Genomic DNA, 24,149 nt, shown 5'->3' with positions numbered 1-24,149 from the left:
GATCTTCTACCACCTGCTGTCTGGAAGCTCGAAAAATGTTTGTAAAAGATTGGTTGCATATAGAGCCTTGAATATGCTTCCTTACAGTCAAGCCCTAAACGATGAACTCAATAATATGTTTGAGGAAATAATAGACGCAATAGAATACTAGACTCACGTTGTCTTTTCTGTCAGGACCGTGACTCTCAACTTTACATCCTCTTGGGGAAGAGAGTATACAACTTCGAATTTAAGGATTATCTAACATGGCACAAATTCATGAGTTTGGTGGCAGGAGGAGTAACATCAAGGTACATAAGAACAAATGAACTTGAACACTATAGCTGGCATTATGTTTGTGCATTATATTAGGTAAATGAACCTATTTTATTTTTGACTAACATCAAAAATTATTTACAAATGTTATATATATATATTAGAACCGTACGTACGATCTGTCTAAGGAAGGTTTATTGATTAAAGGCAACAAGAACGTGTTTAATGAAAGCAAGAGAAGGAGAAAGTTGAAAAGATAAGCAACATAAGATTCCGTACTTGATATATGCATGGCAATGGTTCTATGAAGCTGATGTTGATTGCAGAAACATACATCTGAAATTACTTACGTTTATATGGATACGTGGTTTGCTTATTGAAACGATGCTAATCGAGAATTTTCAGACTTTGACCAGCTTTAATCATGATTGTGATAGCTGAAATTCATTGACAGAAGCTTCATACAGACCTTATAACAAAGGGATTTTACAGACAGAATCTACTTACAGAACATATGGCTTTGGGATTGTATAGACAGAAACTACTTACAGACCTTATGTCGATGGGATTCTAGAGACAGAAAGTACCTACAGACCTTATGTCGATGGGTTTGTACAGATAGAAACTACCTACATACCTTATGATGATGAGATTGTACAGACGTAAACTAATTACAGACCTTATGGCGATGGTATGGTACAGACATAAACTACTTACAGAACTTATGGTGATGGGATTGTACAGACATAAATTAATTACAGACCTTATGGCGATGGGATTGTATAGACAGAAACTACCTGAATACGTTATGGCGATGGTATTGTACACACAGAAACAACCTAAATACATTATGAAAATGGGATTGTACAGACATAAACTTATTACAGACCTTATGGCGATAGGATTGTCAAACAGAATCTACTTACAGACCTTATGGTGATGGTATTGTACAGACAGAAACTAATTACATATTACATATCTTATGTCGATGGAATTGTACAGACAGAAACTACCTACAGAACTTATGACGATGGGACTGTGCAGACAGAAACTACCTACAGACCCTATGTCGATGGGATTGTACAGACAGAAACTAGTTACAGACCTTATGGCAATGGGAGTTTACAGACAGAAACAAATTACAGACCTTATGGCGATGGGATTGTACAGACCGAAACTAATTACAGACCTTACGGCGATGGGATTGTACAGACATAAACTAATTACGGACCTTATGGCGATGGTATTGTACAAACAGAAACTACCTACATAATTTATGACGATGGGACTGTGCAGACAGAAACTACCTACAGACCTTATAACGATGGTATTGTACAGAGAAACTACCTGAAGACGTTATGGCGATGGGATTGTACAGAATGAAACTACCTACAGACCTTATGACGATGGGATTGTACAGAATGAAACTACCTACAGACCTTATGGCGATGGGATTGTATAGAGAAACTACCTACAGACCTTATGGCGATGGGATTGTACAGAGAAACTACCTACAAACCTTATGGCGATGGGATTGTACACACAGAAACAGCCTACAGACCTTATGACGATGGGATTGTACAGAGAAACTACCTACAGACCTTATGGCGATGGGATTGTACAGAGAAACTACCTACAGACGTTATGGCGATGGGATTGTACAGACATAAACAAATTACAGACCTTATGGCGATGGGATTGTACAGACCGAAACTAATTACAGACCTTATGGCGATGGGATTGTACAGACATAAACTAATTACGGACCTTATGGCGATGGTATTGTACAAACAGAAACTACCTATATAATTTATGACGATGGGACTGTGCAGACAGAAACTACCTACAGACCTTATGACGATGGTATTGTACAGAGAAACTACCTGAAGACGTTATGGCGATGGGATTGTACAGAATGAAACTACCTACAGACCTTATGACGATGGGATTGTACAGAATGAAACTACCTACAGGCCTTATGGCGATGGGATTGTATAGAGAAACTACCTACAGACCTTATGGCGATGGGATTGTACAGAGAAACTACCTACAAACCTTATGGCGATGGGATTGTACACACAGAAACAGCCTACAGACCTTATGACGATGGGATTGTACAGAGAAACTACCTACAGACCTTATGGCGATGGGATTGTACAGAGAAACTACCTACAGACCTTATGGCGATGGGATTGTACAGAGAAACTACCTACAGACCTTATGGCGATGGGATTGTACAGAGAAACTACGTGTATATGTAATAAAACAGTATATTCATGCTATTTTGAGACATTGTCTGGCATTTTTTGAGCGAATGTTTCTATGTGATGAAAATTATCAGCACGTATATAAAAGTACATTTATAGATGATAAATTTTAAACACTTTAGTACAGTGCGGATTATTTTAAAGTGCAGTACAAAACTATAATACTAATAAAATTATCTCCGCGAAATTCTGCAGCTTGTACTCCTATTTAGACTAAATAAAATGTCACAATATTGCTATGAACTGGACGCAGATGAATCAATTCTTTTAAATATTTTTTAAATGTCAAACATTCCATTTCTCAATGCCAAGACTGTCGTATCTATTTCTACATTAAGTGATAAACTTTCATAATGTTAATTCCATGTAGTTCTATTGGAACCCGACACACTTCTTCATGATCATGACAAGCTTCATCCAAATGCATTCGGGGATACTCGATGAGTCTACATTTGAGAAGGAGATGCATGAGACAGGAGAGACCCAATTTGCTGCATGCGACGCTAGTAGAACATTATGCAAGAGGACATTGGACACAATTAATTTTACTATATGTTATCTACATTGGTTTCTCAGTACTGACCTTTCCACTGTGTGACAATCAGTACAAATCATATGCTAATCTAAAATACCTTCAAAGATGACTTCACGGTGAAGTTCTCGTCAAAGGTTGACCTGCTCTTTTTTTAGATGCTGAACTGTCAACACATCACCATGTAAACAGAACACAGATTTCACTTCCGGAGCATCACCAAGGCTTTATTACTCACTGTGCACTGTCGCCGAAATACACACATACAACAACACCCTGAGCTCATATTATCAAGAATAAACAGTTACCTTTAAATCCCTACCCAAAATGCATAAATAAAACTCTTCTATCACCACCAAAATGAGAGAGGAAAAAATGTTCTAAAAATAGACTAGAACTACATTCGTGGGTACTGAACTGGAAGTATTAATTGTGAACCGATTCCAAGAGCTCATCACAAAATGACTCAGTCGTACAATAATAAAAGCTCATGAATAACATGGATCATCAACAGACGTCCAGGTCACCAGGATTTAGATAGGCGCTAGATTAACACACTCAGAGTGGAAACGGGAACAGAAGTATAGCCATTGTGATGCAGAAACTTAGTTTTAAAGTTTAAATATTTAAATGAGTCAAAAAATTTAATCAAGTATTTAACGTGCTTTTGTTTAATGAAATGAAGATAGTTGTACCAACTGTCAAATGTGAGGTCAAACAGTTTTGACGTTAGACCGTTTCGACAGATTATAATTTCATTTTAACCACTGCTCAACTTAGAATGTTATCTTTTTCATTTTATGTGCATAGGAAAACTATGTAAATTGAGCTACATGAAAAACGAAACAATGTTGCACGATTTTTTCCTAGCTTTTTATTTGAAGTATTTTTTATATGATAAAATAGATGGAATTCGGATAGACTAATTTAACAGGATAAGGCCTGTTGCAAGTTGCCTCCTTTACACTTTTATTAAAATTTCATGCCTCTTGCTTGACAATTACCACGAGGGATAGCTACTAATCGGGATAAGTGGTTCGTGAACGCAGGCATATATGACAACGGTAGTCCTTAAAGGAATCTGTTAATCGACCATGAACGTCATTTCCGGTATAAAATGTGGCAGAGAGGTTTTAAAACAGTGTTTTGCTGGGATATAACATTGACTATTTTAAGGACTGTTTAACGACAACTATTTCGTTTAATTATTTATTTTTTTAAGAACGTTTATAATGTATACGAATATACATTTGGGGAATGATCCAAAGTCATAACTGATCAAAAAAGAAGTTGAAATAGGGTTTGTTACATGAACGATAAATATAATACAGACCGTGTACGTGAACGTTGTTCATGAACGCTATTAGAGAAACATTAACCGATGTTTATCATGTATATTGACCATGAGAATGATTACCAAACAAGTCAGTTCCAAGAAGGAAGATATTTACTCTAAAGAAACGGCCCCGCAACGTCCATTGGTTATGCTGTAAATGACATAGGCAGATGGTGTGTGTGTGTGTGTGTGTGTGTGTGTGTGTGTGTGATTTGGATTTTTAACGTAGCTTTATTATATTTTAGTCTTACCGCTACTATGTATGCAAGGTGGCAGTTTACACTGATGTCTAGCAGACATAAAGCATCAGGTCCCACCCAGTCACATTATCCTTTCACCAGGCCGACTAGTCATAACACTAACCTCTTAATGCTGAGTGCCAAACGAGAAAGCTGCTAGCACCATTTTTATAAGTCTTTGGTATGACTCGGCCGCGATTTGAACCCGCGATCTCCATCCGAGGCGGACGCACTAACCACTTGGGCAACAGGAGCGGTTACCATAGGCAGATGGTGGTTGACGGTATAAAAAAAAACAAAAAAAAACTTTAAGACAGAATACTCGTCCGAACATGCCCTGAGAACACTCATTACATCAGGTGGAGATGGTCTTTTTCATCTGAAGGCTTTATGCCGTTACAAGAGAGTCTGGATTGACTCGTTGAAGTAAACTAGCAATGGATCCATGGCACCGCCCCCCCCCCATCCAACACCCCACCCACCTACCCAAAAATAAGCGCTAAATAACCAATAGGTCTCTTAGAGCAAGCTTTCTTAACAGTTATAAGAATCAAAATGTGTCCTGGAAACGTTTAAAATGCATGAGCTTCTGGCAATGGTTCCATCCAACATTACTTGCTTGTTTATGCTGACTCCTTCCCCTCAAAAATGGGATCAGCCATTGCAAGCGGCATTATTAGAAAACAAATGTAACTGCATGTAATTCTGTACAAGGCCTGCATAGACTTCCGTTTTTCGTACCAAATGTACTGGAAAACTTTCAAAAAGAGAAATTGTCAAAATACTTTCTAAACCTTACAGATCTGGTGGCTTCATGAAAATTTGATTTTAACATGTTAACAATTTATATATAAGTGCTGCAAAAAGAAATGTTTGGTACGTGGCCCATTTATTATTTAAAGGACTTTTGCATCGATTTCTGTCAGGTTAAACTGCACGTCAACTTGATCATGTACGCGCCTTTATTAATCTCAAATACATTATTGCCGTTGTAAATTCTAAATTTTAATACTAATACAGTTCTACCAAAGTCTGTTCATTCCTGGTTTTTGAGTGATCTGCACCATAGTTGTCATCACAGAGGACACGTATCGATCGTTATGGACTCTTATGAGTTGTGCTTAGTACCTAATTGAATCAAGATTAGATAACGTCGGGTCTACAGTTACGACTCTGTGGTCATATCCTGAATACAAGAAAGAAGCAAAGCCAAAAAAACTTCACAAATAATTTAACTGCTAAAGTTATAAATCAAAATATGGGAGGAGCTTACAGTACTATGAAGTGAATCCAAAATAATCCTGATAAAGTTGCATGAAAGTCCAAAAGAATGAAAAGTTCCATATAAATTTCAAGACCGAAAATGTCCTAGTCCGCCAAGAATCGCGATGTTGTCAAAATGGCGTCGTCCAGAACTCTTCTGAATTATTCACGATAGTTCCAGAATAATATTATAGTAAAAACATAAACACTTTCTATTTCTTCTGAAAAGTAAATACAAATGTTTATCCTCTCGAATAATATCTAAGTGGAAAAAAATCCTCTCTGCAGAATTACAACATGAACACAAGAAATAAGAATGACTCCAGGATATAATCTGATTGCTCAGTTCTCTCCTTCTAACATACCCCATATGACAGATCTTACTACTCAATTTATTTATAATTTCTATTCATGTGACCTAGCCCAACCAAGATCCATCCAAACCCCACCAGCCAATAAGAAATTAACCCCAACTCGTCAACAAGTCTTGCTATTAAGACTGTTATTAGTATTTGTCAACACATACTTAAGCATCTATGTAATCTTACACTCTTAATACTTCTGTAACAGACCCTAGTCACGTCGGTAAAATTTAACTAAAGGTAATGGGAAATTATTATAATTTACAGCAATTTATAAAAATTACAAAACTTAGATAAAGTCATATACCAGGAGCTACAAAAAATATAGATATACATAACACTAATAGCTAGTTCATACAATACAATGTTTTTGGCAAGTATGCGATGCATCCTTTTATTTTCTTCGATGTATATCCCTCGGGCGGTTATATAATGATCGACGAGCAAGCGAAATAAACTGAATAACAGCTATTTAATATTATGCGTAATCAAATTCTTAAAATATAGCACCTATAGGTAAAATAGTGGTACAAGATACCTGCATGCCCTGTATGGCTTGCATTTTACAGACATGCAGGTCAGATCCCAGCAGGTAGCTGTAACTACTTGTTAGGATTCCAAATGTAACTACTTGTTAGGATTCCAAATCAATTTTGCTCTCCATTCAAAAATATAATTTATCGCAAGCCGTTCTCCAAATCAATTTTGCCATCCATTCAGAAAAATAATTTCTCGCAAGCCGTTCTTCAAATCAAAGAAGTCACCACGGTGGATCTGTTTGCGGTCCTTGTGAACTTTATGTATTTTTCGAAACTATAGAAATTCTTATTAGACTTTGCGCAGAATGAATATGCTGTAATTACTATTATCCACCTCCCCTTCAAAAGGAAAACTTAAAAACAAATAAAATGATAAACATGTGTTCACTCGAAAGTACTGCTGTAACCTATTTGTTCACGGACTTAAATATGTAGAAATCGTTGATTTTAGAAGACAATACTTTATTGTTTCTAGATTTATTAGTGAATTTAAATGGTATTTATGATATATAATATATTACTATGCATATTATGCATGAAATGTACATAATTACTAAAAAACGAAAAACTTCAATGTCAACCGCACCCTTTCCTGAAAGCTACTTGTTTTTGGGTGCTCTAGCTTCTGGCCCAACAATATAAAATTGAAGCGTCATGATACATGTTTGAAAGATGTAATGAAATGATCGCTGAAATTACTTTGAAAATGTACGGAATATAAAGAATAAGAAATACTAGAGATGTTAAATATTAAAAACACGTGCCTTACCTCACATTCGAACCGGAAATGACGTTCATAATCACGTATCCTATTTGTTCACGGGCCTGTTTCTCGCTTTAACATGCGTTCACGAACCACTTACCCCGATAATCAGGTTTACCCCTGTGATTACAGTTATTGCCAAATTCTTCCAATGCAGATTCTGTGAATCTAATCGTATTACGAACTATGTTACAAAACACTTTTTAAATTTCAATTGCAACTCAGACCGAAGCACTTTTTTGCACTTACAAAAATCACGTAACTATTTGATTCTGCACCTGACTGCGATTGACATCTTCTTAACCAACTGCTATAAGAAGAATTATACATCCCCTAACTACATCGCCCGGAGACTATAATTTAGTGCAGCACCGGTATGTCCGTGTATCACTTTGACCAGTTAGTTATGTCGCTTTTCTTACATGGATTTCAGGTACGTAAGCCTCAAAAGGCTATACCTTCCGAACTTAATATAGATTCAGCCTTGACGCGAAGAAAAACCCAAACATTATTTGTTAGTCATTTAATATACTTTTTATATTCTAATCCCAGTCTGGCATGCTGTTTTATAAATTTCATCCAGATTCTAATATTTAACCGCACACAACTTATTGCTACATAAACAAGTTCGTGCTCTTTCCTCGAATGTACGTGAAATCAATCACCAAATGCGTGCTAATTTAGAAGCTATTTGCCTGATACACTCGCTGTATTTCACTCATCTATTTGTTAGGGATGGAAACTATTGTGAAGCACTATGAATTATGTACTCTGGTATTTAGTATAAAACAATTTATAAAATTCGCAAATCTCAAGGTACGTAAAGTAATCTGTTTTAGAATGGTGTCGATTTGAGCACCGAATACTTCGAATTAGCGTTGGTTTAAGAATGTTGTCGATTCGAGCGCTGAATACTTCGTGTTATTGTTCGTTTTAGAATGGTGTCGATTCGAGCACTAAATACTTTGAATTAGTGTTCGTTTCGCCGCAAAACTTTGGTATCTCTGTATTAACAATTTCAATGGGTATTTATGTTGAATCACAGTTCAGAGCGGTAGTAAGTCCTTTATCAGCATGTGATTCTTCTCTTGGACACTCTTCGGCGAAATCGCTGAGGACGGAAAGGTGCCGCCATGATAGATAATAACAGTTCAGTAAATGTTAACCTTCCAGAGTTTTTTATGTGAGCGTAACCCTGCGCAGCGCCCCTCACGATGTAGTTGGAACAGTGTTTTGAGGAACATCGCCGTTGCTATTTTGTCTTTTCAAACTGTTTTTGACAACATTCTGAAACAAAAGTAAAAGATACTAAACTGACTTATTGATGCGTGCGCCTTCTTTTGTTGACCTTTTCGGCAACACCCAAATCACGCGTGTGGCGAGACTATTCAAAACGAGACATGTAGAATATGATATGGTCGTAACTATGCTAAAATGTTTTCAGTCACGCGAAATGGGTGGGCCCGCGTTAATTCTTAGTGCAATTTTCCATGATCATTGATTTTTGTTGTTCGATAATTAGTAAACAAGACAAAACTTTATCAAACATGTTTAGGTTTTTATTTTAGATCGATCTATGTTGTATCACCTAAAGGCTTTGCTTAACAATTAAAATCACGAAAAAATAATTTAAAAATTACAGTTACGAAAAAGGATGGATTTTTTTAAAAATTATGCTATAGTTTGGGCAAATATTTAAAAAAAATTATAATAGAGGAAAGTTCTCAGAAAAATACGATTGCGTGTTGATGGTTAGTAATATTAGTGGTAGTAGTATTATTAGTGGTGGTAGTATACTGGTCAGATTGGATATCTGAATGCAAGCATGAGTAGTGACGTGGGGCGATATAGCGTCAATGGGAATTAGCATTACAGACTACCCGCCCCCCCCCCCCCCGGGCCTGTATAGCGTCTATGTAAATTTAACATGCGAAAAAATCGTGGGCCTGTATAGCGTCAAGGGAATTTAACATGGGAAAAAAATAATCTTGGACCTGTTGAGCGTCAAGGGAAATTGAACAGGGTGGGTCTGTTGAGCGTCAAGGGGAAATGGAACATGGGAATAAATCGCGGGCCTGTTTAGCGTCAAGGGAAATGGAACAGGGTCGGGACCCTATTTTAATATGATCCCGACCTTATGGGTCTATGAAAATGGAACAGGGGAGAGGGATAGAACACACACACACACACACACACACACTAGACAACAGACATTTTTTTCTTAAAATTCGATCCTGACGTTTTGCTTGAAAATGTCTGACAAGTAAAAGGCGTTTAGCTCCGACTTCTTACTCTGGTCAAAGACAGATTCGATGCGACGGCACTCCAGAGACGTTAATGGAGGAGAAGAATGTTTATCCAAGCCTTTATACCACTCATTCAACACGAATTCTATCTCGATGAGACCCCAAGCTTTGTCCAAATATTCGTCCAATTTTTCTTCTTGACTCAACATCAGACATTTATCGTGTTGAATTTGACTGGGATGATCGTTGTGACATCCATAGCACTCTTCCTTAATCAATTCTTTCATTTTATCTGCCAGGACTGTAGCAAAACAGGAGACTAAATGGGCTTCTTGTTCTGGCCATCTTGACTTCATCATGATAACTTCTTCGTCTTGGGATTCTTCTTCCACGGTCTCCTCACATTCCATGTCCAAAGTTTCTCCGCTAGGTAAAGAGGGATAACAGTCTTCCATAGCTTCTAATAATCTAGAATGACTTCTCTTAAACTGCTGATTTCTATGGTATTGTCAAATTCTGCATACAGGAGGACGTTCACTGTGTCAGGTAGAGGATTAGTAAACTGAAGTTCCACACGAATCTGGCATGATTTTATAGGGTTGAAATGTCCATCGTCGCTGCCTTGGTCTGGAGTGAAATCAAACGCCCACAAACCGTGGCCTCCTGTATAATCCTCGTACGATATGCCGTGACTGGTGTTGGTTCCTAACTGTCCGGTGGCTTCGTACAGAGACAAGTAGGACCTCAAGTAATTTCTGTCACCAAACGTAGGCTCAAAGGGTCGGGTACACAGTGTCTTGCCATCGCGACTGACTTCGATCTTGGCTACGTTGTAATGATGAAACAGGAAAGGATTTTCGTTGTGGACTCCGTTAAAGGCTGAACTCTTGACGATACCAATGATCAAACGCTTGGGTAACTGACCTTGGAACAAATGATCTTCGATCATGGATCTCTGTCCAGTAGGAATAGTGAACGTTTTTACTTCCACGCGTCGTATCGGATTTCTTGGCGGTCGTTCTGCTCAACGTTAGACTGATGTCGTTTCCCACTTTGGGTAAAACTTCCACGCGTCGCACATAGAGCCTGGCTTCTTGGATGATGGTTTTGTACTCGTTAGCATGGGCCATCAAATGGAAAACGGTACTGCTACGATTCAGTCTCAGGCGAATATCCACTCCGTTCAGCAAATACTTTTCTTGCAGCCACATGTCCAAATGCAAACGATCCATCAGTTCAAAACTACGTCCTTGCAGAATTTTATTTCTACGTGTATTAAACCCCACATTGTGAGGATCGTCATCTGCTGTCAGGGTTGTATCGTTAAATGTGTTATCACCCGCTGTGTCAGGTTTCCATACCACGCAAGCATCCAGATGAGTATTCTTGGCTTCTTTTACGTCAAGAGATTTTCCAGGTAGGCACGATAAGGGTAAGTATCCATGCTGCTGCTGACCAGTTTGTTATTCAAGTACAAGTCCACTTCAATGAACAAGGAATGCATGAAATTGTTGACAGGAGCTACTCTTGCATCGCCTCCTGGATTGGTGTTGTCCGTTTTGATCACTTTGACTTTCAAATACAGATAACTGCTATTCAGATCGATGTTATCTTCGGGGGGAGGGGGGACCCGAGTGGCCGAGTGGTCTAAAGCGCTGTCCGTCACGGATCACTGCCATCTCACCTCTGTCTGCGTGGGTTCGAGTCCAAGGCTCGGCAAATGTGGATATGTGAGAAAGCTTGCCGGTAGCTTCTCGTGGGTCGGTGGTTCTTTCCGGGGTTTTCCCGGTTCTTCCTCCACCATTAATACTGGCCGCCATGTATAGCCTATCTTGTGCTGAAAAATGGTGTTAAACCCTATAACAGCAACAAGTAATCTTCGGGCTGACCTTTGACATCAAACTCGATGGGAGCTGAATCCGTCAAAGGGGAGACAGGGTGAAATTCCACCCATTGGGTTCTTGCATCGTCATCATGGTGGGTGGCATTTCAAACAGATATAGTTCCGACTTGGAACAAGCACAAGACTCTCGATGCATCATTTTTATCTTTTTCTCAATAATCGAAAACGTCTAAGTCTTGAACGGTTCTTCTTTTCTTTGTCTTTCTAGCTTTAGAAGTGTGAAGTCTGGTAAAAGGGTGTTTTCTTCTTCGTCTATTTCTGCCTTGTCCTTGCTGTGGCGTCAGGGAAGTTGGAATGCCTGACTCAGTAGGGTTCAGAGCATTTATAGGAGTTTCTCGTCGACCCAAAAGGTCTTTGCCTGTTTGCAACAAGACATTTTTGCCTGCTCTCATGAAAGCTTCTTTCGGGGTTTGTTTGTCGATGATGACATTTTGGAGAAATTCTTTGCCGTGTGTCAATGCCGCATCTTTCAAGGCGTGCAATCCGCGTGTCACCATCGGTTTCAACACCGGAGCCACCGAACGAAAAGCCGATTTTAACATATCTCCTAAACCGTGTCCTCGCTGTCGAGCAACCCCTCGGTACACTGGATACATGACTTACAACTCGTTAGAGAACCGTTTTCGAAAATGGAGTTTCACTGTGACTTTTCCTTTGGTAAATGAAATATTTTGTCCCAGATCTCCTTTTATAGCAATGTTGACCGTGTCCAAATACGACTTGCTGACAGGCAAATAGTGAGGATGTACAAATTCGCGGTAGACGTGATAAGTGTTTCCACCTTCCTCGTCAGCGACCGTGGTAGAATCCACTTTGAAAGGAATGACACACAGTAATGGTACAGAGGTGTGTCCCACCACGTTGTACTACACCACATCGGAGTACACAAACATCAAATTCAGTCCTTGGTTTAGTTCTACCGGGGAACAAAATAGCTTGCTAAAAGAATCATTGTCGGAAATGATTGGTAATTCGTTTTTCTTGATCATGGCCATTCTCATGTCCATGTCCCCGCCCAACATGTCAAACAATTCAGGACAAAATAAAACAGACATGATTTTACCCCAGTCAAATTTCATCAACAAGCGACAAGCTGCTTTGTGATATTCCATGGTGACACTTTTTTTGACACTTTCCAAAGCTTTAAGAAACACGACATTAATTCTGGATGTAATGGTGCTGACCAAATGTTGACCACTAAAATAATAGCCTGGGGAAATGAACAAGTGGTAGGTCCACTTTTGAGTTTTGTCATCATAGGTTTTATTGTCATATTTTAAACTATTCAAGTACTTTTGCAATGGTTCGTCATGAACTTCTACTGAAAAATAATTTTGATTGGGAAGGACATTGAGGACTTGGGTCGGGTGAATGATTTCTACCAAAGCCACTTCCCAATGGGCTTCGTTGTCTAATTGGATGGTCTGAGGTAATTTGACCGTGTAACAGCACAGAGTCTTCTTGGGAAACACCTCCATGGAACTGTCACTGGGTAAGGTTAAGCAAAATTGGTTGTTCTTGTTCATAATTCCAGAGTTCTGTGGCTGTCCGAGGGGTTACTGGAAGTCAAAGGAGTGTCTCCGCCCAAAATGGGGTTGTTGTTGTTGGAGTGGTGACTGACACTGGCACTGGACACAAGGTTCCCGTTGTTGCCTTTCGAAGAGAATTTCTGGGAGGGATTGGGAAGCAGGTAATCGATGCAACTGCTCAATAAAATGGTCCACAATTGTTTGTCTCCTTGTTGCAAATTCAAATTGGCAATGGCTGCACCGATGACACAATACACCACAAAGATTTGGCAGAAAAAGACGATTTGCGTTTTAGGCACACGTTCTCCACACCACACCCACAAGGGTTGTTTCTGTAAATCTTGCAGTGAAGAACTGGGTGAAGGAGTGGTCGCCGTAGCTGCGTCTGTGTGAACGGGCATGATGGTCACTTCTTTTTATAGTCGATGACTTGCGAAGCGTCGATCCAAGAATCAAAACTCGGTGGATATCCTTTCCAACGTACTTTGACTTCTTTGACACGTCGTTTGCCTACTTTACGGGTTCTGCGTTCGAGAATGCTTTCGATGTCGTACACGTCGTCTTCTTTTTTGGTGACACGTTGTAACTCGGGCAAATAAAACGTTCCTTTGAGCACTTCTCCGTTCATGTCATCCAATTTATAGACGGCAGGATGACGGCCATGCACTCGTCCAGTGACACGAAACAATTCGGTAGTCCAGTTAGGTAAGTAACCTTTGTCGAAAGTGCGTTTGGTTTTGCCAATGCGTACCCAATCTCCTACGGCCAACACTCCACTTTTCTTGGGGACAGCCCTCGTTGGGGACGTACCAAACGGGCGATCAGACACCAGCACTTCGTTCTCGGGAGTCACCTCTTGCGGGGCACGTCCAATGCTTCGATGGTAAGATTGGTTGTACGCTTGCACCAAGGTGCGGTAAGATGTCGATGTACTTCAGAGTGTGGTGATGCGTAAAATATTTCTACATGCGTTCTTTCAAAGTGCGTTGAAAACGTTCCACGATGCTGGCTTTGGTTTCAGGATTCTCGGTGGTGAAAAAATGAATGTCACTTTCCTTTAATTCTTTTTGGAAAGCTTGATTCAGAAATTCGGTGCCTTTGTCCGTTTGCCATCGAAAAGGGTGACGACCGCTTTGTTTCAACATTCGTTGAAGGGCTCGCACTAACTCACTACTCGATTTTGAAGTCAAGGGCACAAGCCAGGCAAATTTGGAAAAGACGTCGATGACACAAGACAAATATCTGTAGCCACGACTGTAGCTGGCCAAATGAGAGACATCGGCTAAATCGGCTTGCCATTGATGATCGATGCCTTCCACTCGGGTGCGACTTCTGGAAAACTTGCGTCGAATGGGTGTGTGTAAAGTGTAGGTAGCTTGTTCTTGTAACCATCGTTGCACTTGAGGTAAACAGAGACTTTTCAGTCGAGTTTTGGCAGCACGATACAATTTTTGAACTCCTGCGCAACCTGCAGGATGGGAGGGATCGTAGTAAATGCTGGCTAACACTTTTTCCATTTTTTGTTTCTTAATAAGGCACCTACTCTTGGAAGATTCTACTCTTTTTCTCTTGGGGTATTTTCTTGGATTGCAATGCTTTACGTGTGCGACCAGCGATAGGTGTCGAAGAGGAGGATGTCTGAGCGGGGGATATCGGTTCTTGTTTCACTTCTGTCTTCACCTTCTTTTTCTATTCTGATGAGGAAGGGGTGGTCATCATCTTTTTAATCCATCCAATTCTGGAGGTAGGTCGTGTTGTTAACTTGCGTACATTTTCTGTTGGAGTTTGAAACACTTCTTCTTCTTCTCCTTTTTTCTGTCTTGGTCACTGGTAGTGGTACTGGACTTTTCATCAAGGTCTTAAAATCTTTCAGAGTGGGAAGAGTTGTTTCGTCTGAAGCTTTCTGGTGAAAGAGTTGCAGTCGTTGCAAGACTTGACCGTACTTTTGCGATTTTTCTGTTTCTGACAAATCTTGGCGATCCATTAAGGACTGCAATTCGTATTGTAACTGGGACATCTCGCTCAAATTGGGATTGGGAGGTAAATGCGGGGTGCGTTGTTCTTGCCAACGATGGTATTCCATCCATCGTTTGTAAGGCACTAAAGCTAGTTTTCGTCCTTCCTTGGGATGTCAGGGGTCAATTCTGAGATCTTGGAACTTCAGAGGGTCTTTTTATCTTGCTCCCACCAGTCCTCCCAACATGGTTTCCAAGACTCCTTTCAGCAATGGGCCTAACAAGAGGGGTAAAATTCCTCCACGTTGGACCAACATCTTCTTTTTTGACGAATGGGGATTTTCTTTTGAACCATTTGGCGAAGAACGTGACGATGTTTGCCTAAGCATTGTTTCTGGTGTTTGGACAAAGGGATCGTGCCTTTCAACACGTTCAAACAACATTCGCACACGGTATCGATGACCTCTTTGGAGGCTGTTTGAATGAGTTTTTTTCGTAGGGGTGGAGAAGCTTTGGACAAGACAGATAACATGTCCCCATGTTTGACTAAACGAGGAGGCAGTCTTTTCCTTTTCTTTCCTTGGATTTTAGAAGAGGGATGTTTTCTGGAGGGTGACATCTTTGAGTCTTCAGGAGCACCAAAAACACTGATACCCCTTCTTGGTCACAGACCTTTTTTATACTGGAACGCGTCGCCACTGATTTTCTTTACGTCGTATCAACTTCAGGACAGGCATGACACGTCGTGCAGGGGTATGCAACGGACTAAATCGAGCCAGTTCTTTCTTGGAAAAATCCAGTAAACTTTGTAACATGCCCGATCTTTCTTGAACTTTGATTTTGGGAGCAGGTACTTTGTGAGCAGCGCCCACTGCCGCTAAATTGGAGGGTCCTGCCACTGGGGAAGTTCTTGGAGTCATCAACGGAGAAGTTCTTGGTGTGATCAACGTCTCCAAGTACTTTTCAGTTCTTGGTGTCATCAACGGAGAAGTGAATGAACCTGAGGCTACCGGAGACGCGGTCACCGCCGTTGCAGGTCGTGGTTTGCGAGTGTAAGGTCGCGTCCTGGCCGAAGTGCCTCTCTTGCGACTAGTTTTTTGTGGGCTTTTCTTTTTCTGGGGACTTTTTCTCTGCTTCTTATTCTGGGGGCTTTTCTTTTTCCGGGGTGGTGACTGGTAAGAGGAGGGTCCCGCCACTGGAGACGTTCTTGGAGACACGGGTCTCCTTGGGGACCTGGTCTTGACACCGTGGCTCTTTTTCTTCTTCTTGGAGTTTCGTTTGGCTTCTTTTTTCTTGGGGGAGAAGTTTGGGAGCATTAGGATCCCATCTTAAGAGAGAGCAAATGATGACCCATCCTACAGTACCGCTCCCTCCAGGTTTCAAAATGATTTGTTTTTTGGTTTGAGTGTCGATGCGGGGATCGGCCAGTTGGGTCAAAGCGACTTTGTTTCGATCAAAAAAAAGTTTGGTTTGATGAGGAATCTGAACGATCCCTTGTAGTAATTGACGTGCTGTCACCGTGAACCATCGTAAGACTTCTCTGAGGCTAGCTTCTAAGACACGAGCCCGTATTTGTGGATTTTTTTCTCGACTGATGTCATACAAGGTACGAATCAATTTGACGGGAAGATGCGACTGAAGGGACGTCATGTTCAAACTGTGTGAGACAGACGAAAAGTGTCAGGTTTTTATAGATTTTTTTCGAGTGAAATTATGTCGAGGACGGAGACGTGTACAGGACAGGCCCTCCGTCTTGGCACCAGTGGTGAAACAATTGGGTACGAAATCGCAAATCATCGAGGTCGTAGGTTTCAAATCGACGAGTAAATAAGCGTGTGGAGTTTGAGTGGCATCGTCGTACGCCTGAGTCAGCCAAGGCGTTCCTAACTGTTTGGCTAAGACTTGCTCTTGCGATTTATCTCGAGGGCTTTAAACAAGACCACGTAATGTGCATTGAGACTGATGGTGCGATGGGCTTTACTTTGTTGAAACAAATTTTGGGTGATGTAAACGACACTGGCATTACGATGATGCCCTTTGCGCGTGAACCACAGTTTAATTTCTTGGGTGACGGGTTCTTCTGGCACTGTCACTAACACAGGTTGAAAAGTAACATTTTTCCTTGAACAACTCTCGTGCATACTGGGCCACTTCTTGGGTCCAAGCCTCAAAACTCCTTTTTTCCAGTCATGTACGACCGCTCCGGTGGCCTAGTGGTTAGAGCGGCCGCCTCGGATGCGGGAGGTCGTGGGTTCGATCCCCGGCCGAGTCATACCAAAGACTAACAAAAATGGTACTAACAGCTGCCTCGCTTGGCGCTCAGCATTAAGAGGTTAGTGTTAGGACTGGTCGGCCCGGTGTCAGGATAATGTGACTGGGTGGGACATCATGCTACATGTCTGCGGCATGATGCCCCAGTGCTAGACATCACTATAAACTGCCACATTGCAGACATCGTAGTAATATGACTGAAAAATTGTTAAAGCTACGTTAAAAATCAAAATCACATCACACACCAGTCACGTACATCTGTCCAATGGGGGTGTAAGTCACAAGCTACACACACATCGTCATACACGTCTTCGGTAGCTAAAAGTTGACGAATCTTTTTTTCCCGTAGAGGTCGAGAAGTATCCAGATGAAAACGCAAGGCTTTGAGCAAAATGAGTCTTTCGTGACCATTTAAGGCCATTTGGGTGGTAAGTACTGTTCGTAAAGAGTCCACAAGGAATCGGTTGGTAAACGAAATCCCAGAAAATAACTCACTAAGACACACACCAATTGTCGGCCCAAATTGAACGGATACAGTTCTTGCAATAATTGATGGTAATGATCCACGGTTTGAATATGGTCAGTGAGTTCCTTCCACGGAATCTGTTCAATCACATGTGATAAAAACCTTGGCATGACAGCCTGTTTTTATATTCTCTTTTTTTTGGATGCAATACACGTACTTTCTCCCCAGAGATCTTCGTTCTCCAGTTGGAAATTTAAATGCTCCAAACTGTAACCTACAGTTCAGAGTTCGTTTAGAAGTTTCCTCTTCCACTAAGCAGATTCCACGTAATAGACTTTTGTAATCCTTTAACACGTCTTCCTCAATGCGTTGCACTAGGTGAATCTCGAAGTAACCAAAATTATGAACATGTCGATCATTGGCGACCTCAAAGTGTTGAACAATGTCTGACCACTGAAACAATTTCTGACGAATCACTTCTCTTTTAGCATTCAGGTACCAGTGGTTCAAACACCCATGACGTAACGGATGCAACTGTTCTTTACGTTTGACTTGCATTTTGACCAGTTCTCGGCGTTCTCTCAACTCCACAGGCAAAGCACGAATGTTCTTTTGTAAAGTATCCATGAATAGGTCATTCTAAATCCTCTTTTGTCTGACACAAGAAATGTACCGTTTGCACAGACATGGTTTTAATTCATTGTCGAATCTAAATCGTTTAATCACTAATTTACACATTACAATTCGTTCAGAAGTTTCCTCTTTCATTAAGTTGACATTGTGTAAAAGATGTTGGTAATTCGTTAACTCTTCCTCTGGAATTCGATGCAGTAAGTTTACAGTGTAGTACATAGAATCAGCAATAGCAAACCAATCCTTTTTAAAACCCGGGGGTCGTTGATCAATGTCTATCCAATGGAACACTTTCAACTGAATCAGTCCTTGTATAGCATTCAGGTACCAGTGGTTCAAACACCGGTGATGTAACGGATGCAACTGTTCTTTACGTTTCACTTGTATTTTGACCAGTTCACGGTAAATGCGTTCTCTCAACTCCACAGGCAAGCCCAAAATGTTCTCTTGTAAAGTATCCATAAGTATATACACTGTTTTTGGAATCACTGGGTGGTGGCCAATACCCTCGTTTACCTTTGTGACTGATGTAATATCCACTCATAATCAGTCTTCTTATACTTTGGAAAAGAGCATAATTTAAAAACGGATGAATAACTTTGCGTTTGTGTTTCACTTGAATTTTGACCAGTTCTCGGTAAATCCTTTCTCTCAACTCCACAGGCAAAGCACGAATGTTCTCTAGCAAAGCATCCATGAATAGGTCAGTCAGTACAATTCACAATCTTCTCCTAGAGCAAATGTAATCCACATAGTAAATAATTTCTGACCACTGCCACTCAGGGTAACGTCCAAGAATCTCACTGAACTCTTTTGATGTAAACGATCTAAAGTAATGCAATAGGATAAATGCACCCTTGACCCAGAGAAATCTAAGACATTGGTTGACTTTTTTCACTTTCCTCTTATGAATTTCTCGGCACAAAAGTTCTACAGTTACCCATTGAGATTTCACTCTGGCAAGTCCCTGCCAAACTTCCTTGTCAATCTTCTTTTGCAGTTCTTTAGGTAATGATTCAATATCGTTTTTGAAATGAAGTTTAAATACTGGTCTCGGTGATGTCCAACATTTGACTCCTAACCAATCTGGTTTCTTCTTCTTCAACGACATGGTAAGTTATTTCAATGTCTCGGTCCCACTAAGGGTAAGTAATGACAATTCGGTGACCAACGAGCATGTTCTAGGTAGGCCGAATAGTGTGGTTCCCAGTAGTGAAGTGACACACAACAACTGAAGCACTTGACTTTATCCCCTTCGCCCAAGTAGAAAAATCCGGCTCTGGCTAATTCTTCGGGGGTGGGTCCTCTCAGATACTTAGGCCATTTTCCTTTGAACGATTGAAGACGATTTTCAAAGTCGCAGTATTCCGACAAACGCACAGGGAACGAATATTCGTCTTTCACAGGTACGTTTCGATGAAAGTTGGGTGACATGGACAGGAGTTTGCTCAGGGCTGGATGACATCCGTAGGGCGTGGGGTAGACGTGAAGGTTGATATCCACATTTAAAACGAAACCCAGTAAAGTGTCCAAGAGGACGAGCGGCATCGCTTTCGCATCCCTCAGGTTTGACACGCACAGCATCACTTTCCATGATAGGGGCAGTGAGAACAAAGTTCCCATGATGCTTTACGGCATCGCTAAGGTCACAGCGTACAGCATCGTTCCCATCGCAAAGCTCACAATCGCATTCCACTTCAGAAGCCCCAAACTTGAATTGTGCCTGTCTGAACTTGTTTTGTGTTTCTCTGAAAGTATTCATCTTGTTCGCTTGGTCTTGGTAGTCACAATGAACTATCGATCTTGACCATAGCCCCTTTTTATACTAGTCGCAATGCAGTCTCAAGCTTGTACATCGTTCCTTTTTTATGTCTAGTTTTGGAAGGTACCGTAATTGTACCGTAGTGTAATGGGTGGAAAGGCCATAGAAAGGTAAGGGCAGTGCGGAGACCATCGAGTATGTTCCAGAATAGCTGAATCTTTATAGATACATAGATCCATTCGTAACTTCAGTCCGCAAGCGAAACACTGTACCTCGTATCCCAATCCTGACTCAGGTCCCAAGTAGACAAATCCTGTTCTAGTTAAAACATGCGAAGAAGGTAATCCTTCCCTCTCCGTAGGCCATTTTTGAAACGTGTCCAATCGACGGGCACAATCACAATAGTCAGGTAAGAAGACCGGAAAATGGTAGGGTTTGAACTTGGAGTTCTCATCGGGTTTCTCACTCGATTCTTGTTGTGGCGAAGTCATGCTTCTGGACAGTGGCTATCCACTTACAACCAATATTTTATACCGACATGTCCATACGGTAAAGTGAAGTGATTGAGAAGTCGCACTCACTTCTGGTACACGATTTGATAGACTTTTTCCAAGGGTCGACTGACGATGTGGTGAGTGGGTAAACGTACAATCTTGTTCGGTTGATAGGTGGTCACTTTAAAGTGGTCATCTTTTCCAGAGTGTAAGGCTTCTTTCAATACGCCAAAGTTCACCACTCGACTGGTACGATAATTCAGAGTCAGTCCTTTCACTTTACACTTCGTGTGCACTTCTCCTTGTTTGTCCCGGTATTCGTAGCCGTAATTTTTAGGACCTCCACTGGCGAAACTTAGAATCTTGTCGTCGGGGTGCTCGTCTGTCCAGGCTCCTAAACGGTCTCCATCGATGTCAGGGTGATGTTGACTTGGGTGATCGATGTAAATGCAACTGTCCGTGTCAAAGTACAGGACGCGTTCCCCTAACAGTTATAAAGCTTCGTACAATTTTAAGCGAGCATTAGCTGTCACGTAAGCCGCAATGATGACATTTCCAAAGGGGTCGTCTTGTACAAAGTCCAGATCTTCTTCGTAATTCACTAAGATCAAATCCTCGCGAACGACGTCCACGTGTTTCATAAATTTGGTTTTGTCGTGAATCATCTGAAAGTAGCGGGAAGGTTCTGTCAAATACTCCGTCTTGGGTAAACACGGTCGTTGTGCCATTTTACCCCACAAGCATATTAACATCACTTTGGCAAACGATCGCCTGCCTCCGTTTTTCTCGATGTGATCTAAAGTAATGCCTTCTTGTGCCCAGTATTTCTCCTTGAATGTCTTTTGGTCTTCGGGAGTGTGACACCAGGACGTATAGCCACTGGCTTCTTGCTTTAGTTTCAAAAAGGCATCCACGTAGTCTGCGAAAATGCCTTTCTGCGTGGGGTCACCCTTGTGGTATTGTTGTGTCTTGGGAAAGTGGCAAATTTCGTATACATCTAACAATTGGCATCCCATGTCCAGAGCTTTGAACAATTCTACGCTGACCCAGGTTCCCGTCAAGGCACGTTCTTCCTGGGTGTGCTGACAAGGTTGGTCTTGGTTGCACGTTTCAGCACAAGTACGGCACAAAGGAAACATCAGTTTGTCTTGGCAATGGTGAGGTAAGACGGGATGGTACAAGTCGGTGGGAGGCAAGACTTTGCACTTGATCAAGCCTTCGTATTGTCGAATGTTTTTTGGGTCGATGTGTTCCGTTAACAATTGTGGGTGCCCTGCAGGAAAGCGACAATATTTGCACACGTAGGGATACAGCGAATACACGTCCAAGTATTTGATTTCTTCTCCTTTCTCTTCGTCGGCTTGGTATAGCAAACAGGTGGCACTGGTCCTTCCTCCGTACAAACTATCCCTCTGGTTCAGGGGTTCCATGAACTGGTAACTTTCCACGATGCGTTTAAACTCGGGATCGGTTTTCAAACGAAAATCGTACTCGTGTTCCCACATTTCCACCACTTGGTATCCTTCCTGTTCTAACTTTAGGCGTCGCTGCCAAGTAGCCTGGTACAAGTCTTCCATGGTTCGTTGTAAAAACTGATTTTTAGTGCCGCGATCAGGGTAACAGATGGGGCATCCGTGAAATAAGCAACCGTTAAACTCATACACGATCTTGGGGTTTTCTAAGTCCCAGCCATCGACCGAATGCGTTCCAATGGTCTTTTCGCCGCTCCGTTGCGGGCATGCTGAATCCATTTGTCTTCCTTGTCGCACAAGTAATGTAACCAGCGTAGGGCTTTGACAGAGTATTGACGTTTGACATAGTTAGTCGTTTGAGGACTGATGACATCCACGGTGTTTTCAGGCATGAATCATTGCCGGTACACTAAGGAACACGCTTTGGCAATGGTGCAAGCTTCTTTCAAAGGATCTTCAAAGGGGTCCTCCGTGTTCCATGAACAGTTCTCGAAATTTTCCACAGCATCGCCGTAAAATGTCCACGTTGGAACGACAATACTTTAACATTTCTTCCTGAAAGTCGAAAGGGTCGGAGGCATGGACCTGGTACCAAGCGTAGAAAGCTTCTCGTACGCATGTTGTCGGGGTCGTAATAGTGAGCCTCAGGCAAATGGGGTAGAACGGCCTGTTGATTGGCTTCCGTATTGAAAAAGTGTGGAAAGTACCCTTTAGCCATTTCTGTCATTCCAAACGTTTTAAGCATTCGACTCAAAGGCATGGCCAAGTAACTCATCGAATCTTTAAACTGCACTTGTCCCACTTGCATGAAAATAATTTTGGCTCCGTTCAAAGTGACTTTAGGACGTTCGGTGCCATGTTCTGTATAGTATCTGAGAAGAAACTGTCCATCGTATCCGGAGAAATTGTGAGCCATCACCGTGGCATGACGATGACAATTACCATAACTTTCGATGTCCTCTTGGCTCCACGTCTTGTCGATGGGGTCTAAGACCCATTGAGCGAAATCGGCTAGCGTGTTCGGTCCTCGAAAGATTTTTTCACGTCCTCCAGGAATTTTACTGCAGTGAGGGCAATGACTGAAAATAGGTTCTCGAATGCACGTCTCGCACGCTTGATGAGCCACGCAGAAATTAGGAATGTGAGTGCCGGTCTCTTCCATGCATTCGAAATCGAAAAAGATGAAATTGCCTTTCTTCTTGTGACCGTCCTCTTTCTCTGGTTGGGGTTGGTATTTTTGCACGTAGCATTGGTGTTCCAAGTCCACAATGTGGTGACAAATGTGACATTTTTTCTTTCCTCGACATACGTGTGCCTTGACATTATTGGTACATAGACCTTGTCCACACGTAGGGCACAATCTCAGGAGTTGACAAGCACATTTCTTCTGTGAACCTTGCGTCTTCAGATGTTGTTGGTAACAGGCAGGGCTGACAAACGTGCGCAGACAAGCAGGACAATGCACTCGTTCTTGCCCTTCGTTCAGACAGGGCTGAAAGGCCAAACATCCTGAGCATTTCGATCCGCAATACTTGTGTTGCTCTCGATTGTTATAGCCATAGTCACATTTCTCACAGTAATAACTGTATCCCAGGAATGTGGTGATACTGGTAATGGTATCGAATTGTTCATCGTGATGATAGAGGTGAATGTATTTCCCATCCTTAAAGTTTTCCCCTCGAAACAACAGAGGCCCGCGCACTTCTTGAGGGTGCACTTTCAAGGTGTAGAGTGGACCTAGGACATCTTGCAATTTTTGCATTTCAGGAATGCCACAGGGTTTGTCTTTGGGCAAGCCGGCTTGTTGTAACAGGAGTTCTGCTTCGTTTCGTTGTTTGGCTCGGTCCGATTGTTGAATAGTT

The 24,149-nt window shown here is 41.5% G+C and overlaps 1 protein-coding gene across 4 annotated transcripts in view; it reads right to left on the bottom strand.

Annotated features, from left to right (window-relative positions):
- Positions 1–8,064: 8,064 nt before the first annotated feature.
- LOC149807873 (choline transporter-like protein 1) overlaps positions 8,065–24,149 on the bottom strand; it is a 62,268-nt gene continuing 46,183 nt past the window's right edge. For all 4 annotated transcript variants that reach the window (XM_089971440.1, XM_089971450.1, XM_089971445.1 and 1 more), the window contains one exon: positions 8,065–8,843. In XM_089971440.1, the coding sequence (XP_089827566.1) occupies positions 8,766–8,843 (78 nt within the window). In that variant the 3' untranslated portion in view covers positions 8,065–8,765. The remainder of the gene's footprint in view (positions 8,844–24,149) is intronic.

Source organism: Sinohyriopsis cumingii, chromosome 1 (assembly GCF_028554795.1).
Source record: "Sinohyriopsis cumingii isolate HCF-2022 chromosome 1, ASM2855479v2, whole genome shotgun sequence".
Taxonomy (NCBI): Eukaryota; Metazoa; Mollusca; class Bivalvia; order Unionida; family Unionidae; genus Sinohyriopsis; species Sinohyriopsis cumingii.
The sequence above is the reverse complement of the archived record's forward strand: the minus strand, read 5'-3'. Positions and strand labels throughout refer to the sequence as shown.